The sequence below is a fragment of the Sorex araneus genome, chromosome 5 (assembly GCF_027595985.1).
Source record: "Sorex araneus isolate mSorAra2 chromosome 5, mSorAra2.pri, whole genome shotgun sequence".
NCBI lineage: Eukaryota > Metazoa > Chordata > Mammalia > Eulipotyphla > Soricidae > Sorex > Sorex araneus.
In genome coordinates, this window is record NC_073306.1 from 118,590,141 (window position 1) to 118,606,494 (window position 16,354).

A 16,354-nucleotide genomic window follows, 5' to 3' on the forward strand; every position below is an offset into this window, starting at 1 on the left:
CATTGGTGGGTGTGACCCAAAAAGCAAAGAAAAAAGAAAAGAAAAGATGAGTAACTAGTGAGGAGGAAACTGTTAACTCTGTTGACAATGTATTCAATAGTGTTATAGGGGAATACAGTTACAAATCACTGTTCAGGTGCAGAGATACTGTAGCAGATGGCCATGGGCCTACAACTAAGACTGGAATGAATGTATGATAGGAACATTTTCCTCTTTAATGTAAGTTCTCAATATTTAGATACAATTATTTTATAATCAGAGAGGGGTATAACATAGGGGACTTCAATAACGTTTGTCTTCTTTTATTATTATGCTATATGTTATGCACATAATCGGTTCTTTTATTATTTTTATGTGTTTTTATGTTTTATAGATTAATAATAAACCTCTTATATAAAAAACAATATTGTTTTAAATCCAGATAGTTTTCTGTTTTGAGAAAACCCCAGTATGAAGGGCTGTAAGAAAATCAGGTAAATAAGATTAGAAGATTAGAGTAAAATTATGTCCCTGTGTAATTTTACTTCATTTTGATGCCAACTAGAATCTTGATAGTAAGACTATATAGAAAGGCACATGACATTTTAGTCTCAAGACAAACTTGAAATCTTTACACATTCCTTCAGAAATTATATTTGAAAGTTTACTTAATATTAAGGCAAGGTTTCCACATAAAACACAGTATGTTCCTAAAGAACCCTATTTAAAAGACAAAAAATAAAATACTATTATTTCCTTGATGAGAAGCCTTGCACTGCTGTATAAACGGTGAGAGGTATATGTTTATTTTCATCACCTGGTGGTCGGTTTGAAAATTCTGGCAGTTTAGGGCCTGAGTTGTCCAAGTTAATTCCTTGATCTCCAGGCATTGGCTGCTGATCAGCTTCCTCTAGACCACTTGAGCGAGTATCTGGGGTGCTAAAAAATAAATTATACAAGTAAGAGTAAGTTGCGTAATTTATACAAAAAACTTAAACCCTCTCCTATTTCTGAAGAACTAAAACCTAAAGGCATCACCAACCTGGTTATCTTTAACTTTCCAAACTTATTTTATACTGAATATTCATCATTTGGCACAAATAATCTAGGAATTTATTAAACATTAGAATCCACTTAAATCCATTTAATGAATCAAGGGCTGGAGCACATGTTTTGCATGCAGGAGCCTAGGTTTAATTCCTAGCACTGCATGATCCCTGGAGCACCACTGGGTGGAACCTTGCAGAAACAAATAAAAAGAAAATTGAAGTTTGACTAAATGACCCAAAGTACTTTCTAAAAACGTCTGATATAATTTCATGTAGTTGACCACCCCTTACACATCCTAATGCCTGATGAAAGTTTAGGCTACTAACAGTATATGTCACATGGTTCATGGGAAGCCACAATGTCTTTGGTGTTGCCATGAAAGTCAACCTGGGAATCTACATTGTTTATTTAGTGTGAATTTTACTAATGGAGCCTCCAACAATTCATAACACATTGCAAGAACTTGTAGGATGTCTGATGAAAATGTATTCAGTGAACAAAGACAGGGAACGCTAGAACAAAGCTAATTAACTCTGCAGCAAAATGAGTATTTATAGATGTTCTCATTGATTTTGGGATGCTTTTATTTCTCACCTGGGTTTAGCTTAAAAGTTTTAGTGGGGAACAAGAAAATGCTAAGATGCTAACACCCACATTTCCCAAGACCCTGTTTGTCTGTAACATTAGTTGCATCCCCCCCCACCTTTAGTTTCTTTTGGGCTAGATCTTGGGTCACTAATTTCTGGACAGTATTTTATCACTTCAGTTCTGAGCAGTTTCATAAGTCTCATCTCAGATCCATCTAGAAAAGATGGAAATTCAGAACCTGAAGTTTGTCCTTATCTGATGCCAGTATTGATTTGCTCCTTACATGGTTGTTTTTCTCACTGCAAAAAATTTTTTGGTTTGGTTTTTGGGCTGCACCCAGTTGGGCTCAATGCTCACTCTTACCTCTGTACTTAGAGGTCACTTATGATGGGGTTCAGGTAACCATATGCAAAGTGAGATTGAATCCATGCAAAGTAGGCTCTTTACCCACTTTACTATCTTTATGGCCTCTCTCAATGCAAATTACAAGCAAGAACTTAGGAGTATTCTTCACTTTTAGGAATTGTGCTGCTAACAATAATGTGATATATGATCCTGCCACTTCATGTTAGAGAAAAATAAAGAGAAGTGTAAAAGACAGGTCCACACTTTATGAGACATGCCAAGAGAGCTGAGACAGTCCTTTACCTATTAAACCTACAATTTCCCTTTCCTAGAAACTCTGATGCCCTATAAAGCCCTTTTCACCACGGTATCCCTCAACAAGAAACAATCTCCACAGGGTTGGTGAAGAAACCAAAATACACACTAACAGCAACTGAATAACTTTGCAATTTTACTGCCAGACTACTGGGATGGAAAAAAATTGGGGGGTGGGGGTTGGTGCCATACATGGCAGTGCTCAGGAATGACCCTTGGTAGTGACAAGGAGACCATATATGGTGCTGGGAAGCATGCAGGCAAGCACTGAGCCTCCTGCACTATCTCTTCAGCCCTACTGTGATATCTCTCTGGCCCTCCTGTATTATCTCTCTGGCTCTCCTCCTGTGCTATCTCTCTGGCCCTGGAGTAAGGAGAACACACACATATAGAACACACATGTGACACACACATGGAATACACACAGACACATCCATAACATACACAGGAAAACATACACACACACAATTCCCCACTAGGTGAGAAGAGTAATATTTTTAGTTAAAAATCACTTTCAGATAAATTAGAATAAGGGCTGATTAAGTCTGAATCCAGTAAAATACAGGCTGTATACTACTGACAACCTAATGCATATGACATAATATTAGAGTATAACCAAGGAAACATTGTGGGAAGGCTGGAAAACAGTTTAATTTTATTTTGAACATTCATGCTGTTTAATTAAAGCTCCCCTATTTTTTTCCCTACAGGTCAAGCAATTTACTTCAATTAACCTGTTTTGCATTAGTCACTATTCCCTGCTAATGATTAAAATAATAAAATTCACATAAACCAATATTCCTCCTGAAAACACTTTATCAAAGCTAAGAACATAACTTAAATTAACACCTTGCTTCAGGAAATAAAACAAAATTTGTTAACTGCCCTCCTGCTGGGATCTTGCAAAAGAATACAACTGGAGAATCATTACCAAAAGAGTAAATGATTTAAAATGTCAAATCGTTTTTTTTTTTTTTTTTTTTTTTTTTTTTTGCTTTTTTGGGTCACACCCAGCAATGCACAGGGTTTACTCCTGGCTCATGCACTCAGGAATTACTCCTGGCAGTGCTTGGGGGACCATATGGGATGCTGGGAATCGAACCCGGGTTGGCCACGTAAAAGGCAAATGCCCTACCCGCTGTGCTATCACTCCAGCCCCTAAAATGTCAAATCGTTTTGACGTGAGGTCTTAAGCTTCTAAAGGGTGATAAAGAGCTTCTGAGTGAAAAGTGCAAGTACAGAAATACAATTTCTGTGGAGCACAAATAATCCACAAGCAGTTTTCATTTCCAAAACACATTTGGCTTTCCTAGTTCCCTAAGAGCCATGGTAAGCCTGAACACTCTGAGGAGCCTCAATGGCTACTTTTAAGGCCCAGTGCCAAACCTGAGACTTAATAGGCATGCTGCAATGTATAAACTTTATGTGGTCATTAAGAAATCATTAACAAATCATCATTGGGTTTGGGAAGATGGCTCTAACAACTGAAGAGAATGCTTGTATGCTGAAGCCTTGGGTTTCATCTGCCATATGACACAGACCCCCAAGTACTGCAGGAAGCAACTCTGTAGAACCAGATCAAAAATAGCAGTCCCCAAACAAAAACAAAACAAATGCAAACCTGTCATTATCTTTCAGAGGTATATGCTGACATACTTAGTGACTCTGCTTTAAAATAATCAAAAGGGTAGCAGGGAGAGCACAATAAAAGACAGGCAACAGGTTGCAGCAGGGGAATTTCATTATGCTGCATTATAAAATTAGAATATATATTATTAGATGTTTAGAAATCTCCATCAAAAAGTTGTCCAAATAGAAATAAATGAATAAGATTTGAGGCAAACTATCGCGACCTACTTTAGATCTTGCTGACTATTTTTCTTCTTCCGAGGGGGTTTCTTCTTCTTCGGTTTATTTGCGTTGGCATTATTTTGCTTATTGTTTACCCCAAAATGGCCTGCAGAGATGTCACTCTGCAATAAGTTGACCAACAATGGGCTTGTTAACGTGACATCCTTATTGGCTGGAAAGCCTGGATTTTGACCACAGGACATCTGATTTCCATTGGGTGCTCCACTGAAAGGTGCATTGAAGGGCATTCCATGGCCTGAGAAGTGGTTTCCTGGGGCACTGTTTCCCTGCATGGCCTGCACATGAGGGGGGACCATGTTGGCTTGCTGCATGCTAACATCAGGCATCATCTGAGGCAAGCTGACGTCATTATTTGCTGTAGTAGCAGAATCACCATGCTGCTGGGCCATATGTGGGTTGGGTCCTGGTGGTCGTAAGACCTGCCCCTGAATCCCCATAACCTGAGACGGACTGTTGTTCATAGGCCCCTGCTGAGGCAGCATTTGTCCTGACATCTGTCCCGAAAACTGCACCATGTTTCCTTGCATGTTTGGAGTTGGTCCCCTCATTATCTGTGCTGGTCCCGGCATGACATTGGATTGGTTCTGAGTATTAAATTGTTGCTTATTCCCCTGCATCTGATTGGTCATGATCTGCTCTATCATTGGATTCTGTTGGAGCAAAACTTGCCCCTGAGGCCCCATCATCTGGTTATGTGTCGCCATCATTTGTGGGCCCTGCTGGGGAAGCATCTGCTTGGGTGGGGTCATCCTTTGGGGCGAGGGCCCAAGATTCTGGCTTTGAGGGTTCACCATCATCTGGCCCTGTGGCATAAGTTGGGCCCTGGAAAGGATCATAGGGTTCTGAGGGTTCAAGGTTCCTTGCTGCTGGACCATCTGGCCCTGGGAGGGCACGATCTGCTGGTGCATGCTCATCAGCTGAGATGGCGGGCCCTGCTGGGGCTGGCCTTGCATGTTGCCCAGGTTCACCGGAGGAACCCCGGAACTACCAGACTGCTGGCTGTTCATGTTGCCATGAATTCCCATGAGGCCGGGCTGCATCATATTTGGTGGCCCGTGGGGCACCTGCATCTGGTTTTGAGGAGGACCAGCTCCTTGACCACCTTTAAAAAAATAAAAAAGCATAGTTTCAGAAAGAAATAATATTAACTTATATACACAAATTAGCCTAATAGCCATCACCTACATATATCTACTGACCAAAATGACAAGTGTGCTGTGATTCAGAAATCTTCTGAAGATTTTCTAAAGCAGGAACACTTTATTATAGTATAATTGTTTATATTCTCGAAGACCATACAATAGAGCCCAATAAACTATTTCTATTTTTCGGTTTGTTTTCATTTGGGGGCTACACCTGGCAATGATCAGGGGTTACTCCGAGCTCTGCATTCAGGACTTATTCCTAGCAGTAATTGGGGGACCATGTTGGATGCCTAGGATCGAACCTGGGTCAGTAGTGTGCAAGACGAATGCTCTACCCTCTGTACTATTGCTCCGGCCCTAGAGAAACCATTTTTTTGCTGCTATTCGGTAACTGAAAATATTTCAAAAATCAATAGTTTACTTTTTTTCTGGTTAAAAAGAAAGGCAGCATCTCATTGTTCAAAAACAACTTGAAGCTACCTTACAATGAACAGAAGGAGTAAATAGCATTGTAAGCTAGTAAAATATGCTCTGCTTTAGATGAGTCATGGAAACAAAGAACACAGTGCATCCTCTTGGGGAAACCTTGATAATGCTGAAAAGACTTTTAAAAATGCTATTCAGAAAATGACTTTCAAAGGTCAAATGTGTGATATCTGGATATTGAACTTTATTTTTCACTTTGTTTTTGTTTCTGGGCCACATTTGGCAGTGCTCAAGCTGTCAAGTGCTCTGTAGAAACCCCTTTCGGTGCTCAGGAGACCATACATGGAGCAGAGAATTCAAATCAGTATTGGCTGTAAGCAAGGCAGTTACCTTAACCCCTGTGTTGTTCTTTGGCCTTGATGCTGAACTGTAAAGAGCTTTTTTTTTTTTCTTTTTCTTTTTGGGTCACACCCGGCGATGCACAGGGGTTACTCCTGGCTCTGCACTCAGGAATTACTCCTGGCGGTGCTCAGGAGACCATATAGGATGCTGGGAATCGAACCCGGGTCGGCTGTGTGCAAGGCAAACACCCTACCTGCTGTTGAACTGTAAAGAGCTTTTAATACTTCCCAATGACAAATTTTTTCTGCCTCAATGTGGTAAAATGACTCAATCCTGATCAGTAAGATAACCAGAAAATTGCAAATAGAGGATAATAAACAAAGGCTGTTAAATTTTAGTGACCCTCTCTTGTGAGTTCCTAGTGGAACACAAAGTGTTCTACTCTCTTTTGTTTGTTTGTTTGTTCATTTGTTTTGGGGTCACACCCAGTGATGCTCAGAGATTACTCCTGGCACTGCACATGAATCACTACTGGCAGTGCTCAGGAGACCATACAAAAATGCTGGGGATCGAAACTGGTCCAGTTGCATGCAAGGCAACCTAGCCCCTCCTGGTTATTTCTTACTTTGACAAAGAAACCTGCCGGGTTTGCTGCAATGTTGTGGTGCCTTGGGAGCACCAGCGCTGCTCTTGGCAGTATCTGCGTGCTATGAGATAAGTGCCAGGGACTGATCCTAGGGCTTCATGCAAAGTATGTACATACTCCTTAAGTCACATCCCGAGACCCCATTTTTTTTTCTTATTTTTGGGTCACACCCAGCGATGCACAGGGGTTTCTTCTGGCTATGCACTCAGGAATTACCCCTGGCGGTGCTCAGGGGACCGTATGGGATGCTGGGAATCGAACCCAGGTCAGCTGCGTGCAAGGCAAACGCCCTACTCACTGTGCTATCGCTCCAGCCCCACCGAGACCCCATTTTTAACAAATTATTTTCAAACTATTTATTTCCCAGGGATTGAACCCGGGGCCTCACACAGCAAGGCAAGTGCTCTACAAAGAGCTACATTATTATTATTATTATTATTATTTTTAATATTTGGGCCAAACTCTGCAGTGCCTAGAGGCTACATCTGGCTCTCTGCTCAGGGTAGTTCCTGGTGTTGCTTGAGGGGTCATGTGGTACTGGTGAATCAAACCTGGGCCTCTGGCATCTGAAGTATGCACTCAGTCTGTTGAGCTATTTCTCTTGCCCCAATTTTTTTTCTGTTTTGTTTTTTGATCCATACCTGATGATGCTCAGGGTTCAATACTGGCTCTGTACTCAGTAATTATTCCTGGTGATGCTTGGGGGACACATGGGATGCTGGCAATCAAACCTGGTTGGATGCATGGAAGTTGGCTGCATGTCCTACCTGCTATACTATCTCTCCTACCCCCTCGTTTTTTTCTTTTTTGGCAGGTGCAAAGTGTGCCACAACCAGTGGTATGCTTAAGAATTACTCCTGGCTAAGGGACCACACTGTATGTGGTACCAGGGATCAAACCAGTTGATGTAAACTGCATGCAGGGCAAGTGCCGTACCCTCAGTATTATCACTCTGGTCGCCCATTTTCAAAACAGGAATTAAAAATGTTAGCCATAATTAAGTTATGTGGTAGCTCTACTCTATCAGAGAGGCAGGGGACAAACTGTCCCGTGTGTTTGCTATTTAGAGTTTTTCTGAATCCCAAGATTCTTTCCAAGAAGATTTTATAAACAATCCTATGACCTTTTTTTTTTTTTTTTTTTTGGCTTTTTGGGTCTCACCTGGCGATGCACAAGGGTTACTCCTGGCTCATGCACTCAGGAATTACTCTTGGCGGTGCTCAAGGGACCATATGGGATGCTGGGAATCGAACCCGGGTCGGCCGTGTGCAAGGCAAATGCCCTACCCGCTGTGCTATTCTTAACTTGAACTACAGGGCCGCTGTCTATACACTGAATACAGCAGTGCATATTCATTTAATCTGCAACATTTATTAAGTATACAGTATGTACAAAGCACTTTGGTGTTGATATAATATCAATAAGCAAGAAAATCCATATTCTTAAACCTCTTGGAGTGGGAAGAGATACTATCAAAAAGAGAGGTATTTTTTCAAGTATTTTCCAAATATTAAAACCTACCAAGGAAAATAAAATGGGATAGAGAAGGAAAAATAAACAAGGGCAGCACTATTTTAGATATAAGTGAAGAAGTTGAAAAAAAAAGAAAGTGCTTGTAAATTGAAAATACAAACTAGCTGTGCTTAAATGAAGAATCATGACTCAGTTTATCACTGTTTTTAAACTTCCTATAGAAAACACAAGTTCATGGTTCTGATGAAAGAGTTCAGTATCTTGAAGCACCTGCCCTGCAAGTGTATGGTTGAGTCTAACTGTCCCATTGGCAGCTCTCTGTGATCTTTGGCACTGAAAGCATTTCTGGCTGTATTGTAGCTAGAAAGATGTGCCAGCACTTTGCCAGGCAACGTGACTTCTGGCGAACACCATAACCATAATTTGGGTGTCTCAATTAAGTGTGTGACCTGTAGCAAAACATTTGTGCAAGCAATAACTAAAGGAGTATAAAAACTTCAGGGACAACTGAGACCAAGTATATGAGCACTACAGTTAGGCAAATGTGGAACCCCTGGTGACTGTAACAGAAAAGAGAAAGGCAGGTGGGAGAGGAAATAAAATAAAGTGGGGGAAAGAGTGCTCAGTGGGACAGAGCATATGTATGTTCATTGCTGCACTGTTTACAATAGCCAAAATCTGGAAAAATCCCGAGTGCCCAAGAACAGATGACTGGTTAAAGAAACCCTGATACATCTACACAATAGAATATTATGCAGCTGTTAGAAAAGATGAAGTCATGAAATTTGCATATAAATGGATCAACATGGGAAGTATCATGTTAAGAGAAATGAGTCAGAAAGAGATGGACATACATAGAAAGATTGCACTCATCTGTGGAAATATAAGTAACAGAATAGAGACTGATACCCAAGAATAGTAGAGATAAGGACCAGGAGGTTTACTCCATGGCTTGGAAGCCGGCCTCAAATGCTGGGGGAAAAGGCAGCTAAGACAGATAAGGAAACACCAAGTAAAGCATATTTGGAGAACTAGCTCTGGTTGGAAGATGCGAACTGAATGTAGACTATAGATCGAGCACAGTGGCCAGTTAATGCCTCTAGTGCAAACTACAACACCCAAAAGGAAAGAGAGAACAAAAGGGAATGCCTTGCCACAGAGGCGGGGTGGGGGTAGGGGGAGTAGGGGTGCTGGGAGGGATACTGGGATCATTGGTAGTGGAGAACGGGCACTGGTGAAGGGATGGGTACTCAATCATTGTATGACTGCAACACAAGCACAAAGGTTTGTAAATCTGTAACTGTAACCCACGGTGATTCACTAATAAAATTTTTTTTTAAATCAAAATTAAAAAAATTTTAAAATCTTAAAAGAGAATTTTTCTCCTTGAGTATCATGCTAAGTGAAATGAGTCAGAAAGAGAGGGACAGACATAGTATGACTGCAGTCATTTGTGGAATATAAAATAATGAGACTGACACCCAAGGACAGTGGAAACAAGGGCCATGAATATTGCTCCATGGTTGGAAGCCTGTCCCATGAGCTGGGGAAGAAGGCAGCTAAGGCAGAACTAAGCTAAGTCAATGATGATTGGAGGAATCATTTGGGATGGGAGGTATGTGCTGAAAGTAGATAAAGGACCAAATGTGATAGCCTCTCAGTATCTACATTGCAAACCATAATGCCCAAAAGTAGAGAGAGTGAGTATGGGGCAGGGGGAGAGTTAGGAAAGGGGGTTGTATACTGGGGACATTGGTGGTGGAGAATGTGCACTAGTGGAGGGATGGGTGTTCGCTCATTGTATGACTAAAACTCAAACATGAAAGCTTTGTAACTGTGTATCATGGTGATTCAATTTAAAAAAAAATTTTTTTTCTCCTTAATGATTTGCACTGAAGAATAGAACCTCATAATTTTAACACCAAGTGGGAATGGAAGTTCAGAAAATACTTGAAGCTATGTCAGCCTAAAACTGCCTCAATGAGAAAGGGTAAGAGAATTAGTCATGCAGTACCTAAGTGACCAGAAACATGAAGTCTATCTAGGCTTATGCAAAACTGCTTTATAAATACTTTTCAGTCACTCTGCTCTACCCCTTTTTTGGGATTTGTTTTGGGGCCACACCTGGCACTGCTAGGGATAACTCCTGGCCCTATACTAGGGATCACTACTGGCGAGCTTGGGGGATCATATGGAGTAGCAGGGATCGAACCTGGGTCGGCCACATGCAAGGCAAATGCCCTACCCGCTGTACTATCACTCTGGCCCCTGCTCTGCCACTTCTCCTCCAGTTTCTTCTTGTATAAAATACACTATTAATATTAAGTAAGTTCTGGCTGAGGTTCAGTCTTCAAATCTCACACTGTAAACCAGAGTTCTGATGCTCAGGATAAACAATGCTAATATGAATTATACAGAATTTTAAAAGGTGCAATTCTCCAAAATGCCATGTGTCACCATGACTTTTGCACCTATAATTCCTTTGCCAGAATTTATACTTTTATAATTTATACATTTATACTTTTACTAACCACCCATCAGCCAAGTCAAAGCTAATGCATCAGTTCACAAATAAACAGTATTTGGAACACTGCCATACTCAATGGTTCATGAATTATCTAAGGCTACTTGGCATTACAACAGCAGAGTTAAAGAGCTGCAGCAGAGACCATATAATCTACAAAATGTAAAATACTTACTAACCAAAATCTATTATCAGTTTAAGGAAACAAAACTGAGTTGGAACCTTGCATGTGGCTAACTCTGATTAGATTAGTTCAGAGTCCCGTAAGCACTGAACAGAGTCAGGAAAAGCCCTGAGTACCCAAGATGTACCACGAACCTTCCCCACCACCCAAAAGAAAATTGTTGAATCAACGAGTTAGTTCAATGGATTATAGCACATGTACTGTATGTAGAAGGCCTGAGTTCAATCTCTGGCATTTTGTGATCTCCCATGCACTGCTGGATATGATACAAAAATAAATACAAACATAAAACAAATAATCACGAAGTTAAAAGAGTTTCTTCACCTTGGGGCTGGAGCAATAGCACAGAGGGTAGGGCATTTACCTCACACGCAGTCGACCCGGGTTTGATTCCCAGCATCCCATATGGTTCCCTGAGCACCACCGGGAATAATTCCTGAGTGCATGAACCAGGAGTAACCCCTGAGCATTGCCGGGTGTGACCCAAAAAAGCAAAAAAAAAAAAAAAAAAGTTTCATCTCCTTTTCTTTGGTATTTAATTATTTCCAGTTTCCTTAAGCTACTTTTTCCCCCTTACCAGGGATCATACTTAAGGCCTCACATAAGAAAAGCATGTTCTTTAAGTCACATCTCCATCCATCCTGACTACTTTTGATATACCAATTATTGTCCTAAAAGAATAATTTTTTTTTTCTTTTTGGGTCACACCTGGCGATGCACAGGGGTTAATCCTGGCTCTACACTCAGGAATTACTCCCATCGGTGCTCGGGGACTATATAGGATGCTGGGAATCGAACCCGGGTTGGCTGCGTGCAAGGCAAAAGCCCTACCCGCTGTGCTATTGCTCCAGCCCCAAGAATACATAATTATGGGTTTGAAATTCAGAGGAGAAACCAGTTATATTTAACTCTAAGTATATCCTTTTTGTCTATCATAGTCTACCACACAATGATCATTAAATGCTCACTGAATAAATGATGGAAAACAAACCTGCATGCTGGACATTTTGATTTGCTTGCATCTGAGAGGCTCCTGCATTACCAGGGGTGGTTGCAGTGGTCGAAGGCACCTGACCTTGCATAAAGTTCTGATTGGCCTGTCCTGCTGAGAAGCCAGGTGGGAGGCGTTTAGGCATTCCTTAATAGAAAACAATGAGTAAGGCAGTTACCTAGCAAATTTATACTCTTGCTTAGATGTGGAATGAATAAGGAAGGATGAGCTGCATGAAGTCTTCACTGGCTTAGCTCTCTCTGTCACACTGGTAAGATCTTTAATAATAAGGTTGGGAAAGATGGTTAAAAAAATCAACACAATCTCTTACATGAGCATTGTCAAAATGAAAAAGAAATACTGAAAAATTTACATTTAGAACATGCCAAGGAAAAGATGGCAATCTGCTCCCTAAATGTGATCTGAAGCCAAGTCACATCAAGGTTTAGGGCTTAGTTTTCTCTGTAATACAACAGACCCTGAAACTTTACATACTTTAACACAGATATAAAAGGAATATGCTCAATTCTCCCATATTCAACCAAATTAATTAAAAAAATGCTATGAAACAAAGAGTTGGGTCCTGATATTAAACATAGATGATTCTGTTTTCCCTTTGAGGGAAATCATTGACAATCTCCTTTGTCTAACAATCCCCTCACTAGTATTGTGCTTGTCTCTTTGGAAGACAAGCTACTGGAAACAATACATAGGAGCTTCAAAGTGAGGCTGCATTAAATTTATCATTATGCCTTCTCCTCATAAGGTTTGCTGCAATTCAAAGAGCTATGTACCAAAAATGACACTTAACAGATTCTTACTAAAGGAGTACTTCCTTTTACAGAAAGGTTTAATTTTAGGAACCAAATCGGTGCTAAGGAGAATCTCAGAACCCACTCTTGTCTATACTGTGGGCCTTGATGTGGCCAGATCACCTAGGTGAGCACATCATCTGCTCTATGAAAGCATCAAGACCTATAGCTCACTGGAAAATTTTGTATTAGTTCATTTATTCTTTTGAGGGCCAAATTTTCAATCTCCTGGAAAATGCTTACAGACAAATATACATTTGTCCTTTCTTTGGCAGTGACAAGTCCCCATTTGCATGTTTCCATTGTAAGTAAATCAATAATCACATTGGCAGAAGGGACTTCCCAGCTTCTACTGATTCAGGGCCATGTGACATGCCCAGAACAGTGAAGTTTGGAGCTGAAACATTCTTGCATTTTCTAAAAACTTCTTAGGGTTCAAATAGTAGAGCCTGCATGTCAACAGAATTACAAGAGAGTGAAAAGATTGATGAGCAACTTAATTTCATTCATCATAAACCATGGGAACATGCCTTTGCTATGCTGCACTAAAGATGCAAGGGTTTTTTCCGGGCAGACAATGGGTGTCTTTCGGTGGGGGGTATGTTTATCAGATGACAGCATTACTGACACTCTCTATACCTACTGAACAGCTCCAAGCACATTCATGTGCACTAGGATCAATGATTAATAAGAATAAATAATAAACATGGAGATGGATAAGTTTTACTGTAATCGTTTTACCTCTCACACATTAAGCTCCATTGCTTTTTCTTCATACAAGAGGCACCTTACAAAATAAATAAATAAATCTCCTTTAGGTATAACTGATGGAATTCCCTCTCTAAGGAGCAGGCATTGGCATTATAAAACTATAAAAGTCAATGATTTCTGAACTTATTCCCCTTTAATACTTTAACCAAATTTAACAAATACCATGCTTACTATTTTATACACTAGAATTATAAAAATGAAAACTAGAAGGGCCTTTTCCCCAATAAGATCCTGTACTTTAATTGTTCTTTAACATCTGAGCAGTTTTAGTTGTTAAATGTACGCTTCTCTTTGAAAATTCAATTTACCAGTATAAGATCAACAAAATAATTTGATCAACAAATTGAGTATCTTTATATTGAATTTACCTGCACTTTTACCCAGAGAGCTTGCTTAAATGTTACCAGTAAATGCTGCATAAGGTTTTCATAATGTACCAAATTAATTTAGATCAAGTGTCATCACTACATTCAAAAACCAAATTAATTACATTCTTATTTCACTCCCTCCATTAGCTCAAAAACTTTAAGTTCTACTAAGATCTAGTTTCAGTAAACTGACCAACACAAACAGCTTCAATGCTCCTCACCTCCTAGGCCTGGATGTAAACTCTGTGGCCCCTGGTTTGGTGGCTGCTGCTGCATCACCATGAAGTTAGGTGGCACGTTTCCCTGTTGAACCATAGGATTCCGACCTGGAGAGCTGACAGGCTGCTGAAATCCCTGGGGAAGTGGGTTATTCTGAGGTGGCCTTGGTCCCATCTGCTGTTGAGTTTGGTTAACCGTTGGGGAGGAAGCAGGGGATCCCTGCTGGAAGGAGGAGGGTGAGGAGGCAGGAGACTTGTTGGTGAGGTGGGGCTGCTGCAGGGGGGTGGGGACCCGGGAGGGTCCTCCCTGCAAACTCTTCATCTGAGGAGCTGTGAACTGGCCTGGGTTGCTCATCTGAGGAAAGTTTGTGTGGGCTTGTGAGGCTTGCTGGCTGCCAAAGGGATATGGAGGGGGAGGGTGGGAAGGTGTCTGTACCGTGGCTAAGGATGGTCTTGCCTGGAGTTGCTGTTGCATTGGGCCAGGCAAGGGAGCCTTCTTCCAACCTTGGTTTGCAGTCATTGTGCCCAGAGAACCCTGGGCTGGAGGAGGCTGAAGGGCTCCAGAAGGCAGCTGGTTCCAGCCTGGAGGAACAGGCACCTGAGTTGGGGCAGTAAACTGGGGTCGAATTCCCTGTGGCTGTTGTTGCTGATGTTGCTGTGGGGGTCTTGCCTGCAACTGCTGCTGCTGCTGCTGCTGCTGCTGCTGCTGCTGCTGCTGCTGTTGCTGCTGCTGCTGCAACTGGGGGAAATTAGCTGGGTTCATCTGTCTGTTCAAAGGGAGAGGCTGCATTGGGTGGTGGGGGGGAGCTAAAGATCCTGAGGGATGACTCTGTTGTTGTAAATGGAGCCCAGAGAGGAGTGGATCCATTGCATCTGTTTGAAAATAGACAATAAAGCAATTAAAGTACTACAGCCTAAGTCCTAGAGCAGTAGTCATGGCAAACTGCAAATCTAAACTCAAATTTGCTGGTACCATTTAATAAAATAAATGTTTGCAAGTACTTTCTATATGCAAATAATAAGATGATAGAAAGATAAATCTCACCTAAAAAGTACAGTTTAAATTATATTTGGGTAACAATGGACTTAAAGTTTTAGATTTACAAACTGCGAGTTTCTCAGTGCCTCCAATGTTAATTTTGAATCTTGAGGAGGAAGGGTAAAAGTATAAAGCATTTACCAAAAGTACTCAAGTATGAATTCTCTGTCAGAGTATCCTGCAGGAGTATAAGTAGGTTAAGGAAGCAGTTCTAGGAATGTTGGGGTAGAACTGATGAAATATTCAGAAATGTGAAAAGAAAGTTAGGGCAGATTTTATAAATATAGAGGCATCTGAGCTGCACAGTTAGGAATCTGATATCAGGGAACACTGACTTTTGTAACGCTCTGTGCAGGAAGTTCTATTTTCTTCAGCCCTCAGAGATTGAAGGTCATTACCTGACTGAGAAGCAGGGCGAGGAGTCCGAGGTTGTAGCTCTGAACCAGGGCCTTGTGCCATTATGGAAGATGACATGTTTCCTCCTTGGGGTATCATAACAGTGGCAGGACTGGTCATCCTTATTAATCCTGGAGGAAAGAAGAACTCCTTAAATTAAATACTGCGAAGGGTATGTGTTTGATTTTAATGAAGTTTTCAAGAATCTGAAAAGGCATGGGAGTCTTCTACAGCCATCACCTGTTCTATTTATACTGAAACCTTCTGCCCTTCAGATAGAAAAATATGTAGATACAGAAGCTTCTTTTACGGTCTCATTCTATTCCCTCCTTTTTATAATTGAGATTTACAGTTCCATGCAGAGCTGGGGATTTGGATCAAAGCATACACTTTGTACAATTTCCCTAAGTTTTTTTTGTTTTTTTTTTTTGCTAATAAACTTTTATTTATTTATGCCATCCTGTTGTGGTTTCTTTGGCATGGCAGCTCAATTCTCTTCACCTCCAGCGTGGCCCTATGTACCACTGACCAGTCTTTTCAATCCCGATACCGTCACTCCAAGTGATTGAGGTTCCACTGCTCTGGTCTTAACAAGGTCACAGTTTCCAGCCTTGGGCCCCAAGGTTCTAGCTACCAGTGAGATGCAGGGAAGGAGACTGGTTCCTCCATGATCACTTCAGCTCCATTTCTGAGGGTCATGTGGACTGAGCTACTTCTCCATATTAGGTACCCTCAAAACACAATTTGGTTTGTCTTTCATGCCTGACCTTCCAGGGTCCACATGCCAGCACGAACCCTCCTGGTTGACAACATCTGAGTTACACTTAATAAAATCATCAGCAGCATTTTAGATTCTGCTTTATCAACAAT

General features: G+C 41.1%; 1 protein-coding gene across 7 annotated transcripts in view; it reads right to left on the bottom strand.

Moving 5' to 3' along the window:
* NCOA6 (nuclear receptor coactivator 6) overlaps window positions 1–16,354 on the bottom strand; it is a 90,165-nt gene that overhangs the window by 27,193 nt on the left and 46,618 nt on the right. For 5 of the 7 annotated variants that reach the window (XM_055139168.1, XM_055139173.1, XM_055139170.1 and 2 more), the window contains 5 exons: window positions 15,487–15,615; window positions 14,053–14,922; window positions 11,881–12,027; window positions 4,135–5,251; window positions 797–918 (listed from right to left, as the gene is read on the bottom strand). In XM_055139168.1, the coding sequence (XP_054995143.1) occupies window positions 797–918; window positions 4,135–5,251; window positions 11,881–12,027; window positions 14,053–14,922; window positions 15,487–15,615 (2,385 nt within the window). The remainder of the gene's footprint in view (window positions 1–796; window positions 919–4,134; window positions 5,252–11,880; window positions 12,028–14,052; window positions 14,923–15,486; window positions 15,616–16,354) is intronic. The other 2 variants (XM_055139172.1, XM_055139171.1) reach the window with 2 other exon arrangements.